Raw genomic sequence first — 25,510 nt, 5'->3', positions numbered from 1 at the left:
GAAGACCCAAGCCATTCATGAGGGATCTGTCCCTATGACCTAAACACCTCCCACCAGGCCCCACCTCCAACACTGAGGATCACATTTCAACATGAGATTTGGGTGGGGCCAAATAACCAAACAATATCACCCAGCTGATGGGACTGTTGTGATAACTAAATGAGATGATGCACGTCATACACTTTGCAGTGCTTCTGGCACAAAGTAAGCTCTTGGAACATGCACGGTACTTTGTATTTATATAGATATTAATGCCTTTTAAAATCTTCATGCTGACCCTGTAAGGTAGGCATTTTAATCTTAAGTTGAGACAGGAAAACTGAAGTTTATAAATGTTAACTCCCTTGTTAAGTTCGCATGGATGATAATAGCCTATACCATAGAGCCAGAGATGGAAGCCAATTCCGACTTCAAGGCCCAGCCATTTCCTAAGGCATCGACTTTTACCACCCTTAGAATTTGGGAAGCCTGTAGGAACTCTTTGGAGCTCTAGTCCCCTGGAATTGAGGAGAGGTTTGGTCCTAGAGCTGACATAGGGTTGGGCAGGCTCCAGAGGGCAACTTCTATGGGATGTGTGAAACAGGGCATTAGGAGATGTGTGGCACCTTGACCACAGGCCATTTAACTCAGGTGACTCACAGCAGCTGCACCTAAAGGCCAGTCTGACCCCAGAAGTTGAGATGAGAGGTCTCTTCTAGGGCCAGAGAAAGATACAGGGTGAGGGGTCCTAGAACAAGGCCATTTCTCTGCTTTTCCATGACATCAATATTTTGAGCACCATTGTGACTACCAGTCCTGGCTAGTGTTCAGGTTGGAATAGGTACAAGGCTGAAGAGCCTTGACTGTTTTTTGATAAGCCACTGATTTGTGAGTGTGTTGTTTACTGACCTAAGTGAGAGTGTGTGTGTCTGTGTGAGAGGGTAGCCTAAGAGAATAAAAGGAGAGGATAACCAGAGCTGATAGTCAGATTGAGAAATGCCCCAGTTGATGGATTAAAAAGATGCAGACCTGACTCATTTGCATGTCATTTAAATAGCATTAGTTGCGCTTCAAAATATGTGGTTCTTCCCCTACTGCTGTGCTAAACCAGCCTGGGGATATTTCAGATCTTGATTCCAGGGCCTGAGAGTCAGGCACAGCTACAGCACATGGAATAGATTAATAGGAAGAGAAGTCCTGGGGCAGAAACTGAGTCTAGCTCTGTGTCGGTCACTAACTCAGGTGCGAGTAAATGTCTGTCTTCTTCTCTTGTCTGGAAAACCCACAAGAGCAGAATATCCTAAGCATCGAGTGCAAAAACATTTTTTTGAATAAATGAGTGTTTTTACATAAATTAAAACAACTCTGGACAAACCACTTTTCCTTCCTGGATATGGAGGAGAAGATAAGGTGTCAACTTTTGACCAATAGTTTTAATTTTGGGGGCTGTGGACAGCTGTAGACATGTCGCAAGAAAAATGACCACACCATAACATGTCATACATCATTTCAGGGGATTTTTAGACCCATTTGGGGTCAATTCTTGAACCCCTTGGTCAAGGTTAGAAACCCCTGGGCCAAAAAAAGGCAGAAAATCCTTCAACTTTCAGATTTCTGAGTATCCTACCCCACATGGATCTTTAGGACATGGGAATCCAAGAGAAAGGGCACACTCATATATTTTTACTGGCTCCCACTATGTGCCAGGTGCTCATTTGGTCTTCACAAGATAAGGTAGGAATAATGATTTCTTTTATAGAAGTGAGGAAACTGAGGCTCAAAGAGAGTATGCCCCAGGGTTACGGAGCTGGCGAGTGACAGAGATGGGATTCAAATCCAAGCCTTTGGCTCCAGAGCTGTTCTCTTTCTCCAGGGGGTTAACATTGTTTCTCAGTTGTGACAGTCAGCTTTCCTCTTCCTGCCCACCACATTGGCCCCCTGGACTAGGAGGGCTCCCCACTTGTACCCTACCCATCAAGTGCCCCTCTTAAGTGGGAGCTACTGGTTGGGGTGAGCCCAGGGAGGTCGAGAATGTACAGGATAGGTGCCTCAGGCCAGGCGGGGAGGGTCTGGTGTGCGTAAGTGGCATGGGTGGGCTGCACTTGATCTAGCTGAGCTCTCCTCCCCAAAGTGGAGAGAAGAATGGGGACCTCGATGTTGTAACTTCCACACATCCCTACTCCCTTTCCCTCCCTTTCCTCCTTGCTTTTACCTAACAAGAGCGAAGTTAACAATTTACCTAACAAGATCTAAACAGTCAGGGACTGTTTAGACAAAATTCTTCCCAGCTCCCATCTTCCCAGTATCCCAAGTTCTTGGAGGCAGGAATTCCTTGCTCAGCCCCAGCAGAAGGGACCAGCCCTGGGAGCCTGACTTGTTTTCTTATTTCTTTAGAGTAGGGAGCCCCACTCCATTAGTCAGCCTGAGGTTGTTCTGCAGAGGTCTAGAGCCCCACATGGTGGGAGAAATGCCCAGTATGAAGGCACCTGTAGCAGCAGCTGTCCCAAATGGTTCTTGGCTCTTTGCCACCCTCTCTCGTCATCTCAGTACCTGCACCCAGAAACACACCCTTCTGAAGGTGAGGTCAGGGTGGGGAGCCCAGCTGCTTTGGCTGCTCAGTTTTCTTAGGGGCAGAGCATGGTAGATTGTGAAGGGGTAAAACTAAAGATCTTTAATAAGAGACCTAGGGGTTTGGATGTTTGGAGTATGTGGGTGGTCAGGGATGGGATGTGCCTACTAGTGGCTGAGGCACCGATTTATGTGCCGTCATACTCCACACCATGGCCTCTTTTGAGACTTCTAAATTTTGGGGAGTTCAGGACTAGAATAGCCCTCAGAGGAAATCAGACAGATGTGCCTTAGCAGTGTGTGTGTGTGTGTGTGTGTGTGTGTGTGTGTTTGTGTGTGTTAGGATCTTCTCCAAGGAGGTGCTGCTGCGTCTCCATCTCAGGAGGCCCAGATAGACATTCTCCTCACTTGAGAGTTGGGAGCATGGTTGGTCCAGACCCCTGGGCCAGCAGTAATGGACAGAGGTGGGGGTGGGTTTGAGGACAAAGTCTGCAAAGGTGGGTGCGGCTGCATTTAAATGATTTCCAGACTGTGTTTGGTCTTCAAACTGGGTACCCCACCCTCACACATCCTCCAGCTCCATAGAGGATACAGGAAGTGTTGATGTAATCGGGGAGATCTCAAATGCACCCACCCACCCTCCTATCCATATGCCCTGCCTTGTATGCCTGGGGCTCCCAGTTAAGGGCAGGTGGGCACATGCCACGATGATTTCCAGTGCATCCAGGAAGACCCTCTCCCGTCCTTCCCTGGTCTCTCTGTCTGGCCCCTTGTGGCTACAGAAACTAGACTGAGAGTAAGGAGAGCATACTTGCATGTTGTAGGGATGGTAATTCCAGCAGGCAAGAAAGAAGTGAAAACCATCAATGTCTGTCAAAAATTTTATTTTTTTCATATCACACAGAATGATGTTAAAATAAATCCTCAGTAATATATATTTATATACTTATTTACTTGTGTCAATATTTACAAAAGACTGTGGAGCTCTATGAAGTCTATGTACACCCATGATCAGGTGGACAGGCAATGTTCATTGAGGCACATATGTACACATATATGTATAACCTATGTACAAATATCAGACCCTACTGACACAGGAACTCTCAGCTGCAGAAGTCCTGGGTGGGGCAGTGTTGGTGGGGCTGAAAGCTTCCAGAATATGTCAGCAAGAATGATAATATCAATACATCCTGTGCAATGTAGTTACAGCTGGTGTCTAAATTTTCATGAAGCAAACAAATAGTTAAATGACTCCCAACTCCCTTGAGTCTTCCCCACAAGTCCTGCTCCGCCTTCAGTTCTCATTGGTCCCCAGCCTCTTATCACCATGGAGACCCCAGTTCCCTTTCGGCATCATCCTTACGAAGCTTTACCATCAGCCTTGGAGTTCCTTCTGGTATTGATCCCAAGGAGGCTTATTTATCTGCCTCTTTGAGTTTTCAGCAATTATTAGAGACAGGACATGGGAGGGCAGCTGCAGAGTCATGCATAAGCAGCAAGGAAGCCAGTGCAAACCCTAACTGGAGTCTGTGCTGCGTGAGACAAAGTGAGCGGCGGCCATTTCCACTATATATATATGTATATATATATGTGTGTGTGTATATATATATATACATACACAATATAAAATCTCCAGAGACAGCCTATATAAGCACATAAGCACACAGGTCTGGAAAAGGAAATAGCATCCTCCACTCATGAGCTTTACAGCTATGTCCCTGATGAAAACTAGAGAATCTTCCTTGATTGCTGGCACCATTAATCTCAACTGTTCCCAGATTATCCTTAGTGGAGAGAGGGGTGCAGGGATGCAGAAAACCAGGAAGAGGCCAATTTGGCTGGGGTATTGTTTGCTCAGCAGGCTAGAGCTCGATCATGGGACTTTCCAGCTTCCTGGGGCCCTTCAAATGAAGGAACCATCCAAGCACGACAACAAAAGGAAACTGGGTCGCTGGATCCCACGTGAAGGCAGAACTGGGGCAAGCACAGAGCATGTTCAAACCCTCAGGAGCTGAGACTCACCCCCGCCAGAGCCAGCCAGCCCTCTCCTTGCTTTTCTATCCCATTTCTTGCCTGGAGCTGATGTGCTCCTTTCCAGCCCCACCTGGCAGGTCAAAGTCCTTGCCCTACGCTTTATAGGCTAAAAAGGCAGTAATGTTAGCAGCTGACGTGGAAATTGTTTGGTAGCAAAGTGCACCCTGAATATTCTCTTCCTCCTAGCTCCTCCGATTGCTTTCTCTAGCAGCCCAGAGTGTTTATTCACTCATACAAACAAGGCATTCGGTGTCTAGGGAATCATTTTTCAAGGAGAAGCAGGGCTTAGAGGCCTCTCACAGAGACTCAGAAAGACATAGGACTGAGTCCTCTGGATAGCTACCAAGGGTCCTAGCATACAGTCATATCTACACTGCCCTCAGTGATCTAGACACTGCAGTAGCTGTCCACATTGTTACATAATCATGCCCTGTGCATCCATCAGTGGAATGATGCAGGGAGTCCTCAGCTGCAAACTCATCTGGAACGTATTTGACTATTTTAGGAGTGCAGAGGAGCACAGAAAGTTATATCCATTTCCATGCTGAGGTTCATGAAGTATAAGAAGTAGCCATCCAGACAGGCCACCTCAACTGCCTCAGTTCACCAGCTAGTCATGCCAAGTCTGGGCTATGGGCTTCTGCTACCTGGTCACAACTGACACAGCCATACTGGAGGGCTTCTGTGGGTGTGGGGAGATGGCAGACACCCCTGCACCACCTCAATTGCTCCAGATACAGTGAACAATCCCTCCCACTCCTATCCAGGTAGAAAGCACACAGTCAAATGCAAGAGGTGAGGCTGAAAGAAACTGTCTCCCATGGATCTAACACACTGGCAGGCAAGAGGGAGAATGACGGTAGGTTTCAACTTGCACCCAGCCGTTTCTTGAGTGATGTATACAGCTTACCCCCAAAGAGGCAACTGAATTTCAGCTGCTCTAATACCCAAACCCTCGACTTAGGTTTAGTCATAATAAAAAACGGAATGGATTTGTTAGTTCCATTGATTGTCACAAACCTCACCTTCTGTGTGGCAGAGATGTGCTTTAGTTCTTCGTTGGAATGTTACTTTCAGATCTCACGAACCTCAAACCTAGGGCATCACCAATGAGAAAGAGAACGCTAAATAGATCAATGCTTTGCTAGGTCTTCAAGCTTTCTACTCCCCTCCAGTACAAAGTTTGGAATAACCTTTGTGGTCCTCAGTGATGAGGTTACAGCCAACCAGGGCAGACAGAAGAAAGGCTAAAGCACCTAGCTGTTAGATCAGTCTTCCCTTTTATCCCTGAGTCAGGCAGCCGCGTGGGAGGGAAAGGAAAGAGGTGATCCTGGGCCTGTTCTTTTTTTATGAAAGATCTGCCTTCTAGAGAGGTGCCTAAGCAGAAAAAAAAAAAAAAAAGAATGGAACTGGAGAGGTGAAAAGAATGCAAAGGAGGTCATTCAAAAAATGCACATAAATGTAGTTTATTCCTTGGATTGCCAAATTTATTCCACATGAGTAAAACTAAGGAGATTGGTCAATGTATAATTCTATAAGTTAAAAAACAGTATACATATATACATATACTCTCTCTATATATACACACACAGATATATGTATATATGGAAAACCTCTAATAACTCAGGACCAATTAACCAAACCCTTGATTGACAAGAATTATGTCTTTTTACTACACTTTCAGTAGAAAGACGCAAATGACAGCAAAGGCTCTATCTGATGAGCCAGGATGTGCCCCAGTGGCCCATTTCCAGGTCTGTCTTGCAGCCAGCAGCCATTCAGCCTGTCTCTTTGGTCTTCTCCATCTATCTCTACTTCTGTACAAGAAGCACTGAGGTTTAGAATGTTGACCCTGAACAATGCAAGGTCTCCTGTTATCTTCCAACATTCTACTTATCTAAGGCAGGAAAGTTTATACTAACCTACTTAGGAAATATTTTTCTCAATAACAAAGGTTGAACCAGGCATGTTTTCCCATTCCCACTCAAATAGCCAGAATTGCAAAGCAATCAGGATGTTCCTGTCCCTGAGGTTTCCCATCAGTTAACTGAGGTTTTGCTGTACACATGTGTATAGAGCAAGGTAGATCAAAAAAGAATGCAATGGGACCCTGGGGTTGCCAGCCTTCCCTGATTGTCCAATCTGAACATTTAACCTCACAGATGTTTTAGGAAAGGGGACTCTTCTGAAGCCCCTGGTTATGTGTGCAAATATTTGTGCAGCTGCACACTCTAGCAGGTGGTAGTCTTTATTTCACTTATGTCATGCCCTAACCACCCAAACTTCTATCCCTGTAGACTTCTACTGAAACCAACAAGAACTTGCTTCCTTCCGCAGCTCTCATGGAGTCCCTTTGGTTGAGCAAGTCAGCTTATTCTGAAGGAGAGTTAGAGGGCAATTCCCAAATCTGCCCAGGCTACTGATCCCAAGTGCAAACCTCCAGGCCACATTCCCTCAGCATCCATTTCCCTGGGGAAGGGAGGAAGGGTAGCAAAAGGATCAAGTAATGGCTTTTAGTGCATGGAAATGATCTTCTGTAATGGCTCAGGATGCTTGATTCTTATATTGGGAAGCACTTTCCTGTAGGCTTCCATTACACCTGCCAGACTGAGGGAAAGTCAACAAAATGGGCTGAGGAGGTCACTCAAACTTAGGATTTTTGTGCCTAGAGGTTGTAAGGATGCTGTGAGACAGCAGGCAGAAATGGGGAGGCAGAGAGAGAGGGGACAGAGACACACGTGGAGACAGAGAGGTGCACCAGGAAAGAGACAGAACGACAAAGCCCTCTCGCGGGCCTTCCTTGTGCATACGCTGCACCTCAGCATATGTGTCCATTCCAGAAGAAGATCAGATCTCAGAGCACAGGAGTCATGTAAACACGTGGGAAGAAGAGGGAACTACAGAGACTGTGAATGAGTGCCCAGAAGTCAAGGGCACTATCTGATAATCCAGGTACTATCTATCACTTTTCGGTCCTGAGAGCAAGATTTTGAAAGAGCTATTGCTAAAGAAAACAGTCACTATTTATTTTATTGCACTTTTCCTCTTTAAAAATATTCAAACACAAACTATGAGAGATGAAGCTGAGATTTGGTGGAAGGGAAGCAGAAAGAAAAAGTAAACTAGGTTAGTTTGAGGAAGGGACCCTTCCTGTGTGTAGGGGAGCCCCTACCTCCATCTGTCCCTGCTGGCTGCTTTGATAGGGGAACAGGGTTGGTCGCAACAAGGGCCAAGACTGAAGATACAGATGTTAGTCACAATTGCTACTGAGAGCTCCCAGCATCCCCCTCCCTGTGGGTTGGCTCAAGTGGGCTGATGATGTTAATGAGGTTAAGTCATGGGTTCAAACCTGGCAATGGATACCTTGCCAAGGCTGGGGGAACCTCCATTGTGTAACCAAGGAGCACCCTGGACATTACAGCCCTTGCAGACCAGGCAGCCATCACCGACATATAGGTTGTTACGACAATGGGCCCCAGGAAAGCCCTGGGGAGCCGAGCTCAGCACCGTCATCCCCTCTCTTGACTAAACAAGTCAAAGCACTGTGCTCCCCTGCCTGACATGGGGGTAGTGGTGCTACCTTCATATGCAATTTGCATAGTGTTCTATAATTTCCTTTGGGGAAAGTCGGCCTCTATGACTCTACTACTGTGGGCAGTGCTGAACCCCCAGCCTGAGGACCTCCAGAGGGTGTTGGCATCTTTCAACATGGGTTGATACTGATAAAGTCCTCACTGCAATACAGTGAGAGATCCAGGAAGGACAAGTAGGACAAGCTAGTCCTGAGCCCTCCCCACACGAAGCAGCAACATGAACACCCAGGCTGGGGTCTCAGGCCATCATAGCTTCCATGGGATCCCTGTCCATATAGGCTAATGCAATCTAGAGGTACACTCCCAGGGGGTCCCTTTTAGAAGGCTAACCTCCTGGTGACTTGCCAATACCAGCCTCAGAAGCCCAGGTGAGAGGGACAGAGGCAAGCAGAGAAGAAGGAAGAGAGCATGCCAAGCATCACTGAGGTTTCAGGAAGCACAGAGCCTTAATTATTTCTGAAGTAAATGTTGGCTCCTGAAAAGTTTCTGAAATTTGACCAGCTCAGCTACTCTCTCTTCCTGACAATCCCTCCACCCTTCCTGGGGCTTTTTCTTTTCAGCCTCCTGAAAACTCCAACTTTCCTGAAAATTCCAACTTTCAGAGGCACTTGATGAAGCCATCAGGAATGGTATCTTGACTTGGAAACGCAAGTTTGCAGCCAAGCACAAGTTTTGGACCCACATGTCCGTTCCCTGCTGTTGTTGCCTTCTCTGTAGAGTGGAAGCTGCAAGCATCACTGGAAAGGAGGGTGAGACGCAACGGGAATGGCTGCAGGAGCAGATCCTGATCCGAGGCCTGACTGCAACCCCTAACTTCCAATGTAGGTGAAGTCTTTGCTGAAATGCAGTCAGCTCTCAGCTAGTCCTACTGACGGGAAGAACCGGCTCCAAGAGTAATCCGAAATGGTGGGTAATCTTAGAAAGTATTTAAATATGGCCTTAGAATATACGATAAAGTCAGGCCTTCTAAAAAGTGTTTGCTTGTTTAGCCTTAGGTGTATGTTCTTAATCACTTTTTACTTTAGCTGAACTGGGCTGCATAGTAATTGGATGGGAGGCAAGGCATCAGGGGAGCCCAACAAGAGGGAAGGAAGAGCATGCCTGGGCTTGAACACCCCCAGAGGGGAATCAGGAGTTGGCCCCTTTGGGCGTATGCCCAAGAGCAAGTGAAATGCCACAAGCAAGTAAAAGTGGCTCATTTTAAGAGACAGGTCTCTATAGGGTCTCAACTTCCTGACCTAGCCCCCCAAAAGCTGCAGACGTTGGAGGGGCAATAAGATCTGTGGGCTTAGAGAATGTTGGGGACATCTTCACCCTGGTCCTGGGCTCAAGATTCTGCAGTTTCTTGAGCCATTACTGCTTTTAAGAGAATAGGGCTGAATCTGGAGACCCCAGGTGATAGGAGTAGGGGAGCCTTGGTTATTGGGTTGTCTGTGTGGATTTGCTGCAAGGAAGGGTCATGGCAAGGAGGCCTATATTAGGCTGCCACCTGTCCCAGATACTTCCACACCCTGTAACCAGGTTTCTGGTGGGAGGAAGGTGAATGGCTAGAGACCCCATGCACTTCCTGGTCTTAGTCAGATATCTGCTTGATGTGATGGCTCATCCTTCTGCTTGAAACCTCGGGAGTTACTTTTCAGGACTGAAATCTGGTGGTGAGAGAAAAGACTAGAGAAAGAGATTCCTTGAAGGATACTGAGGGATATAGACACAGGCCAGGGAGAGGTGACTAAATCTGATCTTTTGTTTGCGCCTGTTCGTTCATAGCTCTGGGGGCAGGGCAATGGGTCTGAGTATATGTCTGCATTTTATCTATATTGTGTGATGCTTCTGAGCATGTGTGCTATGTATTTTGTGTGCCAATTATAAGTAAACGCATTGTGTATATATACTGAGTTTGTGTGTGTTTCATGTGTAGAAACAATGGTAAAGTATCTTTTGTGTATTTTACATGCATATGCATGGTGTCCTTGTAGTTTTTTATGTATTTTGCATCTGAGTTGCAGGCTGTATGTTTGTATGTGGTGTATGTTTGTCTTTTGTCTATGTTATGTGTAAATTATGTATCTATGCAGAGTGTGCATATTTTTTAGACAGTTATAACCATATATCTTCTGTGTTTGCTTTTATGTTAACTTGGTTTGTCTGCATTTTGCACATGTTCCATGTTTTATACTTGTGTGTGGCAACAGTGTATCTATTTTGTGGTGAACGTGCATGACTGTGTGTGAACATTTTAGAGTCCTGGGCCAAGAACACTGATAAAATATCTACCTCTGACCTAGGCCTCAGATATGGGTTGCTTTACCTTCTATTTTCCAAAGGTCTGTGTCCCTCCCCAACCCATGCCTTGGAAATTCAGCACCACCTCCCATGAAGGAGAGGAAGAGAAGCACAGAGGCTTTGTGCTGGGCATGGGATATCCTGCAGATACCTGGGGATGTGGGTGACCAGGCACTAATGAGCACCCTGGGCCTAGCACCCTGAGCTGGTGCCCCATGCCCCAAGACAACTGTAGGTGCTAACTAGGCAGCAGTGAGGCCTGGGCTGGAGCCACTCATACACAGCCCAACCCCTGCAATTCACTGTTCAGGAAATTTAAGCCACTCTGTCAAAAGACCAAGAGGCCAGTGTGGTGAGTAAAAAGCCCCAACCTGAAGCCATTCTGGGGTCAAGCTATTCTATCTTTGAGCTGTGCAGTGCTCACTTGCACTCTACCTGTTCTTGGGGGTGGGAGATGATTCTTTACGCCACTGGTTCATTTTAACAAGCAGTTCTGGTTGCCAGTTCAATGGGAGGAGAGTTTGGGTCTGGAGATCAAAATGACACCTTTGGATCATCTAGGGACTCCATCCCTTAGCTCTGGACCTCAAACATTTCCATATAGAGGAGGCTCCCTTTAAGTCCAGATCAGTGGAATTTGGTCCCAGGGAGTCTTACTCGTTGGTGTCCTTGGTTTCAAAGCAGGGGATCCATTCTGGCTCTTTAGGGAAGGTTTGTGAAAGTGACAAATGCAGAGCCAAATGATAATAAGATCCAAGTGGCATGAGGAAAGGTGAGAATGGAGATGATGAAGAGGATAGACTGTAGAGAGGAGGCCCGGGGTGGGTCTGGCCCAGGACAGCTGGAACTGTGAGGGCCACAGGGCCCTTGTGCACTCAGTAAGACAAGCTTCAGCCATGGGAACTGAAGCTGCAGCACATGGAGGGCAGAAAGACAATTCTAACATCTAAGAATCCATGGATACCGGAGTGTCTGAGGCAATGGCAGCAAACCCAGGCCCAGTGGGGTTACCAATGAGACAGATTAACCTGTTAGGCCTCTTAAGACAGCCAACCCACCAAGCAGTGGATTTGCTCCTGAACCTGAACTCCAGAAAATGAATATATATATATATATATATATGTATGTGTGTGTATATATACATATACACACATGTATGTATATATATACACCCTAGTGCACATAGTCAAACACATGCATAAATTGCCCTGTGTCAAAAATATTGCATAAGCTTGTACGATGTTCAAATGCAATTTTTTTTTCTATCGCTAGCTAGGTAGAGGAACGTGTGAAAGAGAGATACTCGATATATATTTATATACACTGAATCCACAGACCTGCCTGTCATCATGACCAGATGCCCTGGTCCACTGCATAGTCATGCCCATGACTATATTAATGCTAAGGTGCAGTCATGTGAGGTGTTCAGACACTGCCTTCCCTGCTTACTCTCCTGGCTTTGCAGAGGTCTGCGTTCCTGTTTAGAAGAACAGGGATAGGTAGGCTGAGGGGACAGAAGTTTTAGTTCCATTCCAAATAGTCTATGGTTTTTCCCCTGATGGAGGGATTTTTACCTTCTGATGGGAAAAAATCCCTAGTTCAAGACCATTGCAAGGCTATTAATACTCTAAATATTAATACTGTGTAGGCTACTAGGAAAATAGGTTATCTCCTGTTTTAAATATTGAGATTCATGCAACAAACACCCATGCAGCTCTATCGCATCACTGGTAAATTTCACTGCAGTGTCAGTGTAGCTGGGCCACATCAGTAAGAAAGCAGATGTCTGCAAACTCTAGTAAGAAACCAGACATGTTTTTGTGACCCTGAAGCCTGCAAAAATGGTGAAATCAGAGGCTGAGGTCCGTTGGTTTGTTAGCTTCTCCCCATAGGCCTAAGGGAACAAATGTGAAACTTGACAACTCATATTCAGTCATACTAGCTGTCCCTCCCCCGGGCTTCCCTCACATCGACACTGCAGAGAAAAAGCAGAATGCAGCATTTTCCGTTATGAAACACAAGCCTCCGGAGCGTCTACTTGGCAACTGCAATTCACAAACCCCAGCCTGTGACACAGAAAGTAATTCCAACACACAGGACTGTGTGTTCTTTTCAATGCGAAAATGAGAATGACCTTTTGAATAAACACCAGATATTTAAAGCTAAGCCATGATTGTGTTCCTCTGTGAAAGGGCAGGTGGGCTCAGATGGGGTGGTGGGATGGCAGGGAGGGGAGTGTATCTCCTGGATGTTGTGTGCATTTAATTAGGAAGGAATGGTGGCACTGATATGGTGCACTGTGTATTGGATATGCAGTGGCCTCAATGTGTCTTTCTGAAATCCTAGCTTGATAGGTGACTCCCATCTTTGGAAACTCATAAGCCAGTGATGAGGATGTGCATGAAAGCCATGATAGATATTCTGTGTCCTAAATCAAAAATCAAAAGATCAAAAGTCACTTGCACAACTATTGCTTTCCATGCAGAACCAGATACACACTGTAGAACACACTGACTACAATGCAGGCTATTATGCAACATCTGCATTAGTTCCATTGAGCTGTGAGTATGGTAATAGGTTTCAATCAGACATCAGTTAACATTTTGGTAATATTCACATAATTTGTGTTAGCCAAGGTACAGTTGGCTGTTTTCAAGTTTTCCTCTCTAAAGTCCTCATTACTGTTGTTTACCCCCTCCTGGATCTCCATATAATCAGACTTACTAATGGTAGAGGCACTTCTACTTTTCTTTAGGTCAGGGGAGGATGGGATCTTTGGACAGCTTGTCACTTGCAAGTATTGGGCCTGCTCCTCTCCCTCTGTCTCCCGGTGGTAGAAGTAGTTGAAATTGGACACAATGACAGGGACTGGTAAGGCAATAGTTAACACACCTGCAATTGCACATAGGGAACCCACTATCTTCCCCCCAATGGTAGTCGGAACCATGTCTCCATAGCCTACAGTTGTCATGGAGACGACTGCCCACCAGAAGGCATCTGGGATGCTGGGGAACTGGGACTCTCGCTCATCGGCCTCTGCAAAGTAGACAGCACTGGAGAAAAGGATGACCCCTATGAAGAGGAAGAATATCAGGAGGCCCAATTCTCTCATGCTGGCTTTGAGGGTCTGACCTAGAATCTGGAGACCTTTGGAGTGTCTGGACAACTTGAAAATCCTAAAGACTCTTACCAACCGGATGACACGGAGGATGGCCAGTGACATGGCCTGCTGGCCTTGCTGAGCGTCCTCTGGCTTCTCAGCCAACTCTGTCCCCAGGGTGATGAAGTAGGGGATGATGGCGACAATGTCAATGATGTTCATGATGTTGGTGAAGAAGCCAGCTTTGCTGGGACAGGCAAAGAACCTCACCAAGAATTCAAAGGAGAACCAGATGATGCAGAGAGTCTCTACAATGAAGAAAGGGTCTGTGAAGGAAGTGGACTGCTGGTACCCGATGGTGCTGTTGGAATAGGTATGGAAGGTCACCCCGCCACCATGCATGTCTTCATTCTCATCCCGGAAGATGGGCAATGTTTCCAGACAGAAGCTGACGATTGAGATCAGAATCACCATGACAGACACAATAGCTATAATCCTGGCAGGCCCTGAGCTCTCTGGGTATTCAAAGAGAAGCCACACTTGTCTCTGAAACTCATTTTCAGGCAGAGGACGCTCTTCCTCCTTGATGTAGCCTTCATCTTCCCGAAACATCTCCATCGCTTCCTCTCCCAGCTCATAAAACCGAATTTCTTCAGAGAATATATCTAAGGGCACATTCACAGGTCGCCTCAATCGGCCCCCAGACTGGTAGTAGTACAAAATGGCATCAAAGCTAGGACGGTTCCGATCGAAAAAGTACTCATTTCGGAGGGGGTCAAAGTACCTCATTCGCTTCTTTGGGTCCCCTAAGAGGGTCTCTGGAAACTGGGCTAAGGTCTTTAGCTGGGTCTCAAACCGCAGCCCTGAGATGTTGATCACCACCCTCTCACAGCACTCGTGGTCTGCCTCTGGGTCATAGGTGTCCTGTGGGTGCCCAGGGAGGGCAGCAGCCTCATCTGCTGGGTCTCCGGTGGCCACTGTCATAATTGGGACTGAGAGAAGGGCCTCACGCTATGCCTTTCAGCTGCCTGGTGGCAGGGAGCTCAGGATGCTGCTACTGGCCCCAGGAAGCACAGGAGCATTGGCCTGGGCTCCTGCAGGAGAGCCCCGAGAGCTCTCTGAGAGCTGGAGAGACAGCCTCGCTTGGCTGAAAGACAGAGGCAGTTATTGACATGAGACTACTCAGCATTGGCAGCCCGACCTGGATTGCCACTTTTTGTCTCCCATCTCTCAGCCAAGAGTTCAGAAACATGATCACCACCACCACAACGACAAAGCAAAATTTACTTTCACCTTGTAACTTGTCTGGGGATCAGAGGGAAACAGGTAGCAATCTCTCAAGGAACCTCTGGAATTCCCTGCACTGGGGGAAGGTGGCTGGTACAGGCCCCCTTGTACCACACAGGCTTTGTGGAGCATAACCCCATGCTAATAGGTTAAAAGTGGACCCTCTTCCCGATGCTGCTCTAATGTCTCAGATACTTATACCCAGGGAGGTATTCATGGTGGGGGATCTTGGGCCTGGGTCTTCCTCATTGGTCTCCACCCAATGATTCTACACAAGGCTGTTATTAAATGATAGATTGATTTACCTGACCAGACAGGAACCTGAAGCTCTCTTCCTTGCAGAGCTGATCAGAAGCTGCGGGAATGTTAGATGTACAAACAGGCAGCCCAACTCCCCGTCACATCTTCTCACTTGAGCTAGAAATAATGGTGAGTCATTCTGGGCAGGAGGGTAGACTCTGGGTCCCGGAGGTGAGCTCTAGGACTGGGCTGGGCTGGATGGGCGGTGAGGTGCCTGGCCAGGGGCATGCGGGACTCGAAGACAGCCGAGCCTGAGTCTGGAGCCTTTGGAAGGAAGGAGACAAGATGCAAAGCTCAGCAAAAGCTGGAGTCCTGGCTGTCCTCAGGAGGTGTGACGTTGCCTGGAAAAAAACAGCAGCAAGGTGGAACCAGGGCATTTGGGCAGCTGGTGCCAAGATTTAGGAGGGTCTGGGAGCTTCCCTTATAGAAGGTGACAGGCCCCCATGCCCACCCTCCATTCTGATGCCAGGCCTGAGGACTATCCCTCAGCCTCCCTGCCTCTTCTGTGCAGGCTTCCCATCAGCTTGAAGCACTTTCTCCCAGGGAGCAAGCCTCAGGTTTAGCTGGGCCTGCCTTCTCCAGGGTCCTCCCTGGGTTGATCCAGGTCCCTAGTCCCCAGCTGCTCTCAGGAAGGACTCTGGAAGAAGCACTCCTACCCCCACATGTCAGGACACAGCATCTCCCAAGAGGAGGGCTTAGCTCACTGCAGCCTGTCTACAAGCTTTGACCTCAGCCAGTCCTGGAAAAGAATCTCCCCACCCCCCCGCACACACAGACTCCTTCAGGGCACATCTAGGGAGACCCCACACAACAGTCACCACTGTACGGAAGCTGGATGAACTTACTCTCCCTCCGGGATCCCTGGGCCGCAGGCCTCTCTCTGAGCCGGGTGGCATTTGAGCTGGGCAGGCGCTCGACCACTGATTTCTCCCCCAAGAGAAAATCCCTCATATCTCCTCAGCAGGGAGCACAGAACAAACGCTCAGCCTGCCTAGCTGCGAGGCGGTTTGGCAGCAGCGAGAGGGGGAGCCTGAAGGAAGCAGGCTTCCGGACTGGCCCCCTGCCGACCCAATCCCGCCGGCCCCAGGGCGGGGAGGGGTCTGGGCCCTCTCCCCATCGCCCCGGGCTCCGGCCGGGATTCCGTCCGGCGCGCTCACTGCTCGCCTCTGCGCTGAGGACCAGACCCTCCTGCTGGCCGCCGCCGCTAGCGCCACCTTAACCCCCTCCTGCCCGCGCGGTCGGCTCCCGCTGCGGGCCCGAGCGCAGCTCAGCTCTCATGCCCCCCGGGTCCAGCCGAGGGACCACCGAGGCTCAGTCTCCACCCAAAAATCCCGGAGCCTGATCTCTGGGCGTGGGGAGTAGCCTGCGCCAGGCTGCTGCCCCAGATCTCAGCTTCCTTTTAAGCGCGGGGGCTCCGCGGCAGCCCACGGCCCCAGCGAGAAAGGGGAAAGCCCTTCTCTGCAGCAAAGCCGTTTGTTATTCTGTGCCGGAGAGGCGGATGCAGCCTGGCCGTCCCAAGTGGTTCATGTCCTACCAACCCGCGCTATTTACCAGACACGGTTATGCTGCCAGCTGCACTTCCCACCACCCACCAGCTCCTCCCTGTACCCTCCGCCCCGCGCCACGCACGCCCAAGAGGGTCCCGAGCCCATTCTGTGCACTCTTCTTGAGCAGGGTGCAAGTTCCCCTTGATCTCCCCGGTCCGGGACCTGCCGAGCAGACGGCAGTGGTCGGCAACCGCCTGCCCGCCCGGGACTCAGCCCGAGGCTGCTGCGCTGCAGGCTGCGCCGCCGGGTGCCCCGCAGCCCCTCTGGGCGCCGCAGCCGGGCGGGGAACGCCGCGCAACGCCCGACACGGATTTACCCTTCCGGATGGGCACCGGGGCCTCCATGTTCCTGGGCTGTGGCCAGCGCCGGCAGAACCCGGCAGCGGGCGGCGGCGGGGTGCGGGCGGCCAGCCGGGAGCCGGCTCTGCAGTCCCGCGGGCGGCGCGTACGGAGCGCCCGGCCGCCGCCCGCAGCCGCACCGCGCCACGCAGCGCCGCACCTGGCCCGACGGCGAACTCGAATTAAAGGGGCCGGCGGGGGCCGGGGCCGGGGACGAACTGCCCGCCGCCGCCGCCAAGCTCGTCACCTCGTTGGGCCGCCGGGTCTCAGCTCCCGCCCTGCGAGGAAAACATTCTTTGGCAGAGCCGGGCTTACTAACCAGAAGCTCCAGGAGAGCTCAGCTGGGGGCTGCCGGGCCGGGAGATGGGGGAGGGCAGAAGTTGAGGAGCGCTGGTGAGAGGCTCCTGCCAACGTAATAAAGTAGGCGAGGAGGAGATAATCGATAGCAGCTATCCCAGGCCCACGGCGGGATTCAGCCCCGCGGGAGACGTGTTGCTATTATTGTGGTGCCGCCAGACAGGCTCTGCAGACCCCTTTCTGGCCCTTTCTCCCGCCGGCGCGACCCCTTCTCCAGATCGGCTTCCTACCCCCTTGTTACCCAGCAAAGATTTGGCTTCGCAGGGAAATGCAGCAGGTGCGGTCCGCAGTGTGGCAGAAACTCTTCTGCTGTGTTCACCCCCACCGAGAGGAGCCGCAGGGCCAGGCAGCACTGCAGGGCCGGCCCTCTCTACTCCCGGTCTCCCTCCCCCAGGGCACCGGCAGGGAAGGCTAGGGGACACGCTGCTGCCCTTCGGAAGGGTCAGCTACTCACATAACGGGCCCTCTGGCAGAACTTGCAAAGCCATCTGGCCCACGGAGCTCTGGACTTGGGAGTGCAGCTTACAGCATCCTGGGGTGGGCAGACGAACATGCCCTTTGCTTTTGGGGAATGTGTGTGGGAAGCCCAGCCTGTCTTCTGCCTAGAAAGGGCATCCGAGAAGGTCCAGGGTGCTTTTGGGAGGCACACGACAGCCTCAAGCCCCTGCTAGTTCTGTTCTCCAGGTCCCTGTCAGGGTCACCTAGACAGGTGCGCCAAACAGTGGTGGTTCCTTGAGATCAGACTGGGGTAGACACAGAGCTCTGAATTCAGAGTGGCTCTAGCACCGAGAAGTCCCCACTGGGCCCTTCCCCAGCTGGAAACCCTACTCTCTCTGCTTGTACCTCATGGGGAGAGCCCCGGAGAGCCAGTGAGGCCAGACTACAGGTTCTGGCATTTCATCGTGGTAGTCTGTGAGGTGTGGTTGAAGACTGGGAGCCTGTCCAGAGCTACAGTGGGTGGTCTGGGAGGGCAGTGACCTCTGTGAGCCTGAAGGATGACGGATGGCTAAAGAGAAGGGCAGCTATGGTTTAAGAGCCCCTTGAACCTGAACTGTCAATGTCCCAGTCAGTGAATGGCTTGGGTGTTTGGGAGGCAGCTAGACTGAGACTTAAATCCCTGACAGTTACTAGGTAAGTTATTTCACTTCCCTGAGCACCAGTGTCCTCCTCTGAAAAATCAGGATGCCCCTAAGGGTGTGGTGAGGTTTTAATTGTTGAATGAGTTTAGCATTCGGCAGACATTCAATATATGAAGATTTCTCTGCTCTGCTTCCCTGTGAAACTCTCCTCCTCGCTCTCAGCCTCCAACTTAGCGTTGGGCTGTTTTTCTAGGCTCCCAGTCACCAGGTCATTGTTGCCCCATTCCCTCTGCTTCCCAGCTTGCCCCACCCTTTACTTTCCCTGAGATCTCAGCCATTCTCACCCCTCTACCAAATTGTCCTCCTGTTCCCTGCCCTACATAGTTCTTCTGAAAACCTCCCTTGACCAGCACCAAGGGGCTCTGTTTCTCCTACTTGGCACACTGGGTTCTCATGTAATTTAAAGTCAGATAGTCCTGTGTGGCCAAAGTCAGATAGTCTATCCATTTGACCATGTCTATATGTTTCCTTTGCCTTCCTTTCTTTAAAATAGGAGATGTGGACAGAGAAAAGCTGACGGGGGTTGGGGGGGTGAGGGGGGTGGAGAATCAATCATCATAGTTGGTGACATGGGCTTACCATGTGTCAGACCCTGTGCTAAGCACCTCTAACTCAGTGTGACATTTAATCCTCGCAGCTTTGGAAGTTAGTGGATACATGAGTATTGTTTCGTAGGAAAGGAAACTGACGCAGTAAGAGGTGAAATCATCCGCCCAAGGTTAATAAGTGGTGACTCTAGGACTTGAGTTAGGTCTTCGTGATTCCAGGACATGCGCCGTTAACCCCACACCACACTGTGCAGGTGGAATGAGCAGCCCTTGAATTTCATTTCCCTCTCTGAGATCTTCCTCTGACCTCTGCTTCTATTTTGTGACTTGGCCTCAAGGGTATGTTGTCCCCTGTCTACCCTTTAGACTTAAATGGGGACAACAACAACAAAAGAAGCTAACTAAAGAGGGAAAAACAGAAAGAACCATCATAGCAGTTGTTCAGGCACATTCCAGGGCTTCTTCCCTGAAAAGTATCTGTCAGTATCTTGGTTTGGCAGTGCTGTGTAAGAAAAGAACTCAGACCCTGTTCCCAGCACTGACGCTTGCTAGCCGTATGAACTTGAGCAAGTTATTGACTCTGAGCCTCATACTGTTCATTTCCTAGTTGGTGGAATGGGAGAGCAAAACTACCTTACAGGGTAGTAAGGACAAAATTAGCTACAAAGAAGGGACAGCCAGCTAACTTAACTGAGCTCCCTTTCCAGTTCTGTTTGGCCACACAATAGCAGCCAGAGTGTCCCTTGATCCTTTCCCTGGGGCAGGGTGAAAATCCCCAAAGACCACTCCCTTCCCTTTGGTTTGGTTTCCTGCTTGAGAGCCAGACCTTGCCTTCAGCAGAGGGAAGGGCTGTGGTGGCTGTCACAGTGAGTGATTGGTGACTACAGTCATCTGAAAGAAGAGTTTATAACTGTGTGTGCATACATACCCACACCCACACTAACACAGAAGGACTGGAGGGAGAATCTCTTAGTTCTTCCCATTTGTGAATCTTCTCAGGTGTCACTCCTGGGGAACCAGCTCCCCTTCCTGGCATGACTGCCATCTCTGCTTGATGCTCCCCACCAGCCCACCCACCTGTGTGCTGGCACAGTCCCCACTCACCCACAGGTAGGGCAGGAGGGCACTGGGCTGACAGCCCTCCAGAGATCATTTGATTTAATTTTTGCAAGCAGCCAGTGGGAAAGATACCACTGTCTCTATTTTACAGATGAAGATACTGCAGCTCAGAGAGGACCAGAGTAATTTAGCTGGTTAGTAGTGAGGCTGGAACAGCACTCAAGATTGTGTGACTTTATAAGTCACCATACTGTTCGACTGTCTGCTTTTACTGTTAGCTCCATGCCAGGCCTCTGGGCTCAATTTCTGGTCCCAGGAACAGAGATTCCCCAGGGGTGTCCTATCCTGGAAGCAACCCGACCTCATAGGCAATCTGGTTTAAAAGGGAGCTGGTGCTGGTGATTAACTGTTCATACCTTAACTGAGGGACTTGAGGCAGTGGTGCAAGAGTCAGGGCCCAAAGGCTCCCAAAGTGGAGGACAAGGCAAGGCACCTGACCAGGGCAGCAGTTCGTGTGATCCAAGCTCACTCACTGACCTTTCTGTATAGCAGTTTACTTGTAAAATGGGTAGGACACTAGGCTCCCTTACCCCTTTGCTTCATAAGGCTTAAAGAGAGAGTGAGGATGGAGGAAGGAAGGAGACGAACCTTCATTGTTAGTGTGTGTTAACAGCTCATTGGTTAGGAACACAGAGGATAATATCCATGGAGGTGCATGGAGAAGCAGAGCCTGGTCAGTGTGGAACAGGACTCTGTTAATGTCACTGTTGCTGCTGATGCTGTGGCTGCACATCTGACTGACGTTTGAGGACTTCCCTTGGAAGTGGCATGGGCATCCACTCCAGCCCATTACTTACCTCCAAAGTCAAGGCCAGGCTTCTGCAGGAAGGCGTCTCAGGTTAATTTCAGCTGCCTTAAGGGGCTCCTTCATGGAGGCCTGAGCCTTGGCTCCTGTCTTGAATGAGCTGCTACACAATCATCTCACTGCAAGTATTGGCCAAATAAAAGAATATGTTCTTTATATTACAGGGTGGCTCATGCCTATAATCCTAGTAACTTGGGAGGCTGAGGCGGGAGGATTGCTTGAGGCCAGGAATTCAATATCAGCCTAGGTAACATAAGGATCCAACTCTAAACAATTTTTTAAAAGTTAGCTGGGCATAATAGCATGTCCCTTTAGTCCCAGCTCCTCAGGAGGCTGAGGTAAGAGGATCACTTGCGCCCAGGAGCTTGAGGCTTCAGTGAGCCATGATTGTTCCACTGCACACCAGCCTGGCCAACAAAGCAAGATCCTGTCTTGAAAAAAAAAATGGCTGGGTGCAGTGGTTCACACCTGTAATTCTAGAAATTTGGGAGGTTGAGGCAGGCAGATTGCTTGAGCCCAAGACTTAGGGACCAGCCTGGGCAACATGGTGAAACCCCATCTCTACAGAAAATACAAAAATTAGCCAGCATGGTGGTACATGCCTGTAGTCCCAGCTACTTGGGAGGCTGAGGTGGGAGGATCGGCTGAGCCCCAGGGAGGTGGAGGCTGCAGTGAGCTGAGATTGCACCACGGCACTACAGCCTGGGCAATAGGGTGTGAACCTGTCTCAAATAAATAAATAAATAAATAAAATAAAAGAACATGTTAAGGAATGGCTAATGAGGGTAGTCCCTCCCTCATGGTTTGGAGCTACTACTCTGGTTCAAGCAGTGTGCTGGTTGTCTTACCATGAGGCCCCTGCTACTGCTACTCAAAGGCAGAATAGCAAAGTGGTTGACGTACAGCCACATGTCACTTAACAGTGGGGATACATCCTGAGAAATGTGTCAGGTGATCTCATCGTTGTGCAAACATCATAGAGTGTACTTACACAAACCTAGATGGTATAGCCTGCCACACACCCAGGCTCTATCTACCATACACAGCCCTAGGCTGCTAACCTGTACAGCATGTTACTGTGCTGAATATTGTAAGTGATTGTAACACAGTGGTAACAACATTCACCCAGCTGCCCAAACCAGAAGCCCCTGGGTGTCCTTATTGACTCTTCTTCCTCCTTCACCTGATACACTCCACATGCAGCCAATCACTAGCCTTATTGTCTGTTTGCTTCTCTCTGATTCCCTCACCCTCCACCTGCTGCCCTGGTTCAAGCCACCAGCAGGCATAATCTGGGCCACTGCAAGCTCTGCTGGTCCTGTCTTCAGACTTGCTCCCCTCTGGTCTCTTCTCCCCACAGTTGCTATAGAGACCCCGCTAAGGCGCAGGTAGGATCTGTCACCTCTTCAACTCCTCATTGGCGCCCTATTGCTAGGATCAACCTGCATTTTCTAAAAGGCAAGCAAAGCCCTTCATGATCTGATGTTCCCCTGTCTTCCCTCTAACCCTCCATTCTGGAAATCCACAATGACATCACATTAAACTGCCTTGAAGACTCTAACTGGCTTAAAATAGACAGGTTGCGTTAAAACTTCAAGTCAGACAGGCCTGGGGTGGAGTCCCTCCTCCATTGCTTGCACGTGCATGACCTTAGGTGGGGTGTTTTTCCTCTCTGAGTTTCAGGTTCCAATCTGTAAAATGGGATTAACAATGCCTAATGCTTGCTCTGGGGATTAAATGAGATAATGTGCACAAGGTGTTTATCTCAGTGACTTCCAGGAAGGCCTCAAGAAACATGAGCTTCCAGTTGGTTCCAGGTCTTTCTGCTCTGACTCCAGCAGCCCCCTGGCCAGGATGCCCTGCCTTCCTCCTCCCCTGTCAACCCAGTGACTTATTCTGACACTCAACTCATGTCCCATCCTCCATGAAGCCTTTCTCAACCTTCTACCTGGGTCTCTACCCACCAACTCCAGACCAGGCCTGTCACACCAAGTCCTGAGGGGCCTGTGTCCATCCCCACATGGTCTTCCACTAGGAGGAAGCACCCTGAGGGCAGGGCCATGTCCATGTCTCTTCTGCCCTTACATCCTGGTGACTGGCCCAGGCTGGGCACAGAGGGACTGCCCTGGTAGTTTTTGTGAACCAGCAAATACTAGCAGATGCATGGCCTCTATGGTGCCCACAGCTTAACTGCCTCTCCTTGTCTTTCGGCCCCTAGACTTGGTGTCCTTAGAAGCCCCTCACTTCAGAAGAAACTTGAGTTGCCACAGGGCCAGCCAGAGGCTATTTCTGATTCTTGCCCAAGAAGCCGAGAGGGGTTAAGAGGGAAGACCAGCCTTACGCCAGTCACCACTTCCAGGAAGAGGATGCACCAGGCAGTGCCTGCATCAGAGGATGGCAGGGCAGGGAGGAGGCTTTCCCAGAGCTGGTGATTCCCTCTCTATTTTACAGAGAGATTAAGTACCTTGGTCACCCAGTCAGTCCAGGCAAGAGCCAGGGTTTGCACTTGGGCACCGTGGCTCCAGAATGCCTGCTGCTATCCATCCTGCTGTGCCGATCTCATAGAGTGCTTGGGTATACTGTGGGCGGGACCTGGTCTTGTCCACCAGTCACTCTGTGCTTGAAGCCCTCTGGGGATTCCTGAGGACTCGTGGTCTCCCAGGTTCTGCTCACATGTGCTTATTGCCTCTTACCAAAGATCATTCCAACTTTGGACAGAATTAACTTTTCAGTTGCCTTTTGTGGACTTGGAATTCTCCTTGAAGCTTTCACTCAGGCTTCTCTAAGCCTGCCTGTGGCCAAGGAGAGCAAGTCTTCCTTCCCTCCCCCACATCTTGCAGACATCAGCACTTTACAAAGTTGAGAACAGTGGCCAGGAGTTCCATGGCTTCTCTTCTTTGAGGTTGATATCCGCAGGCCCTCAACTCCTCCTTATATGCTGTGGCTTGAGACCTTGCACCACCCTGGCCATCCTCTGAAGTTTTCTCACTTCAAAGTGGGCCATATATCAAAGTTTCCAGAGAAGAACACTTTGACCCTGGTGTGGCCCAGTTAGCCCAGAAGTGCAGACACTATCGCTGCTTTTGCTTCATAAACATGGCCTAACGCAGGTTGACTCTCTAGTGTCTGCGTCACGTGGCTGAATTAGCCCTGCCTGAAGGTTACTCTCAGCCCCAGGTCCTTCACCTTTCCCTTTTATCGCCTTTGTTTGTTTTCTATTCAGAACAGGAAAACAAGAAGCAACTCAATATCATGGAAAGACCCTTGGCCTGCCCATTCCTGTTCCGACTATTACCAGGTGACCTGGTGAGTCACTTCCCCTCTTGGGTCCCCATTTCTTCATCTGTAAAATGGGAAAGCTGGGCTACTTCTTGTTCTATGATTCGCTCTGCAACGGAGCTTAAGCAGATGAATGCACACGTCTCCCTTATCTTCATCTCACCGTAAGTCCTCCTACTGTCACATTTTACTGAGAGGACATCAAGGCTCAGAGGCCATATGACCTGTTCAAGGTTGCACGGCTCTAGTAAGTGGCAGAGCTGGGATTCGAGCCCAGGTCTCGCTGAACCCCACATAAACGGTTTCCCCAAGACATCTCGCTGCCTGTTTGAAAGGGGAGGAAGGACTTCCGGAGATGCCAAATCATTCTGAAAACGAATCCTGCAAACATTCCAAACGGTGCAAACCTGATGCTCAGTGCATCTTAATGATGTTCTCTTAGTCCAAGAAGGGTCATTACAAGGGGAACACGGGGAATTTTCGACTCTGAGGGCTTGCAGAACAGCGGCTTAAACTGCAGCGAGGAGTTTCCTGCAGTTGAATCTGAGGACAATGACTGGCTCTGCTGGAAGCTTGATGGCCTAAGGCACGCAAAGGAGACCTGCAAGAGCAGAGCAGGGCCTGCCTGCCATGTGCCACTTACCTACGGCCTTCCCCAAATGCCAAGGGAGCAGAATTAGAGGAGTGAAAGACTAGGTAGAAAACAATTGGATAAAAAAATATGTGTTTTTTGAATGGAATAAACTCTCGTGTGGAAGGCAGTGGGCTTGTCCTGGGAACTCAAATCTGAGGTTCTGCAGTGACTCAGCCTCTCTGGCTCAAGTATTTTAATTTTAATTTTAAAATGCATATGTTCTGAATTTATTAAAAGAACAAAACATCCTAAGTCCCCTACTCCTAAACTCTCCTGCTATGAGGAGACTGAAATTGGTCTAGCATGGGGCTGTTAGAAAGATTTTCTTTGCCACCAGCTGTTGCGCTCCTGATCTTCCTTAAAAGCAATTCCTTGGCCCTACTTGTTAGTGTCAGCAACAGTGATGCTTCGGTGCTTTGATTACCTCAAGTCTTGGAAGCAGGGGAGGGAAAGGCAGAGGACTGAGGAGGTGGCTGAAGCATCCTGGCAACATTCCTGGTGTTGCAGAGCCAGTGCGTATCTGGAAGAGAGGAGGGAGGATGATTTGGGAGCGGAAGAGAGCCTGGGGCACAAAGGACAGCTAGTGGGAGGGACAGAGGG

The 25,510-nt window shown here is 49.6% G+C and overlaps 1 protein-coding gene across 4 annotated transcripts; it reads right to left on the bottom strand.

The window, feature by feature from the left end:
* Positions 1–3,414: 3,414 nt before the first annotated feature.
* On the bottom strand, positions 3,415–17,022 carry KCNA2 (potassium voltage-gated channel subfamily A member 2). 4 transcript variants are annotated; one of them, XM_012468111.3, is made up of 3 exons: positions 15,990–16,119; positions 15,150–15,485; positions 3,415–14,704 (listed from the first exon to the last, which is right to left on the bottom strand). In XM_012468111.3, the coding sequence occupies exon 3, from the start codon at positions 14,539–14,541 to the stop codon at positions 13,042–13,044; it is 1,500 nt and encodes a 499-aa protein (XP_012323534.1). In that variant the 5' UTR covers positions 14,542–14,704; positions 15,150–15,485; positions 15,990–16,119; the 3' UTR covers positions 3,415–13,041. The 4 variants fall into 4 exon arrangements, with proteins under 4 accessions (XP_012323534.1, XP_021527601.1, XP_012323536.1 ...); XM_021671926.2 differs by lacking the exon at positions 15,990–16,119 and adding an exon at positions 17,008–17,022 and having other exon boundaries at positions 11,986–14,704; XM_012468113.2 differs by lacking the exon at positions 15,990–16,119 and adding an exon at positions 16,774–16,791 and having other exon boundaries at positions 11,986–14,704.
* Positions 17,023–25,510: the final 8,488 nt, after the last annotated feature.

The sequence above is a fragment of the Aotus nancymaae genome, unplaced genomic scaffold, assembly GCF_030222135.1.
Source record: "Aotus nancymaae isolate 86718 unplaced genomic scaffold, 86718_ANA_hifiasm-v0.15.2.pri h1tg000007l, whole genome shotgun sequence".
Lineage (NCBI taxonomy): Eukaryota > Metazoa > Chordata > Mammalia > Primates > Aotidae > Aotus > Aotus nancymaae.
Note: the sequence above shows the minus strand (reverse complement) of the source record. Positions and strands in the feature narration are given on the sequence as shown.

Coding starts and splice junctions, on each gene's coding strand:
- KCNA2 (XM_021671926.2), bottom strand. CDS start 14,541: ATGACAGTGGCCACCGGAGACCCAGCAGATGAGGCTGCTGCCCTCCCT.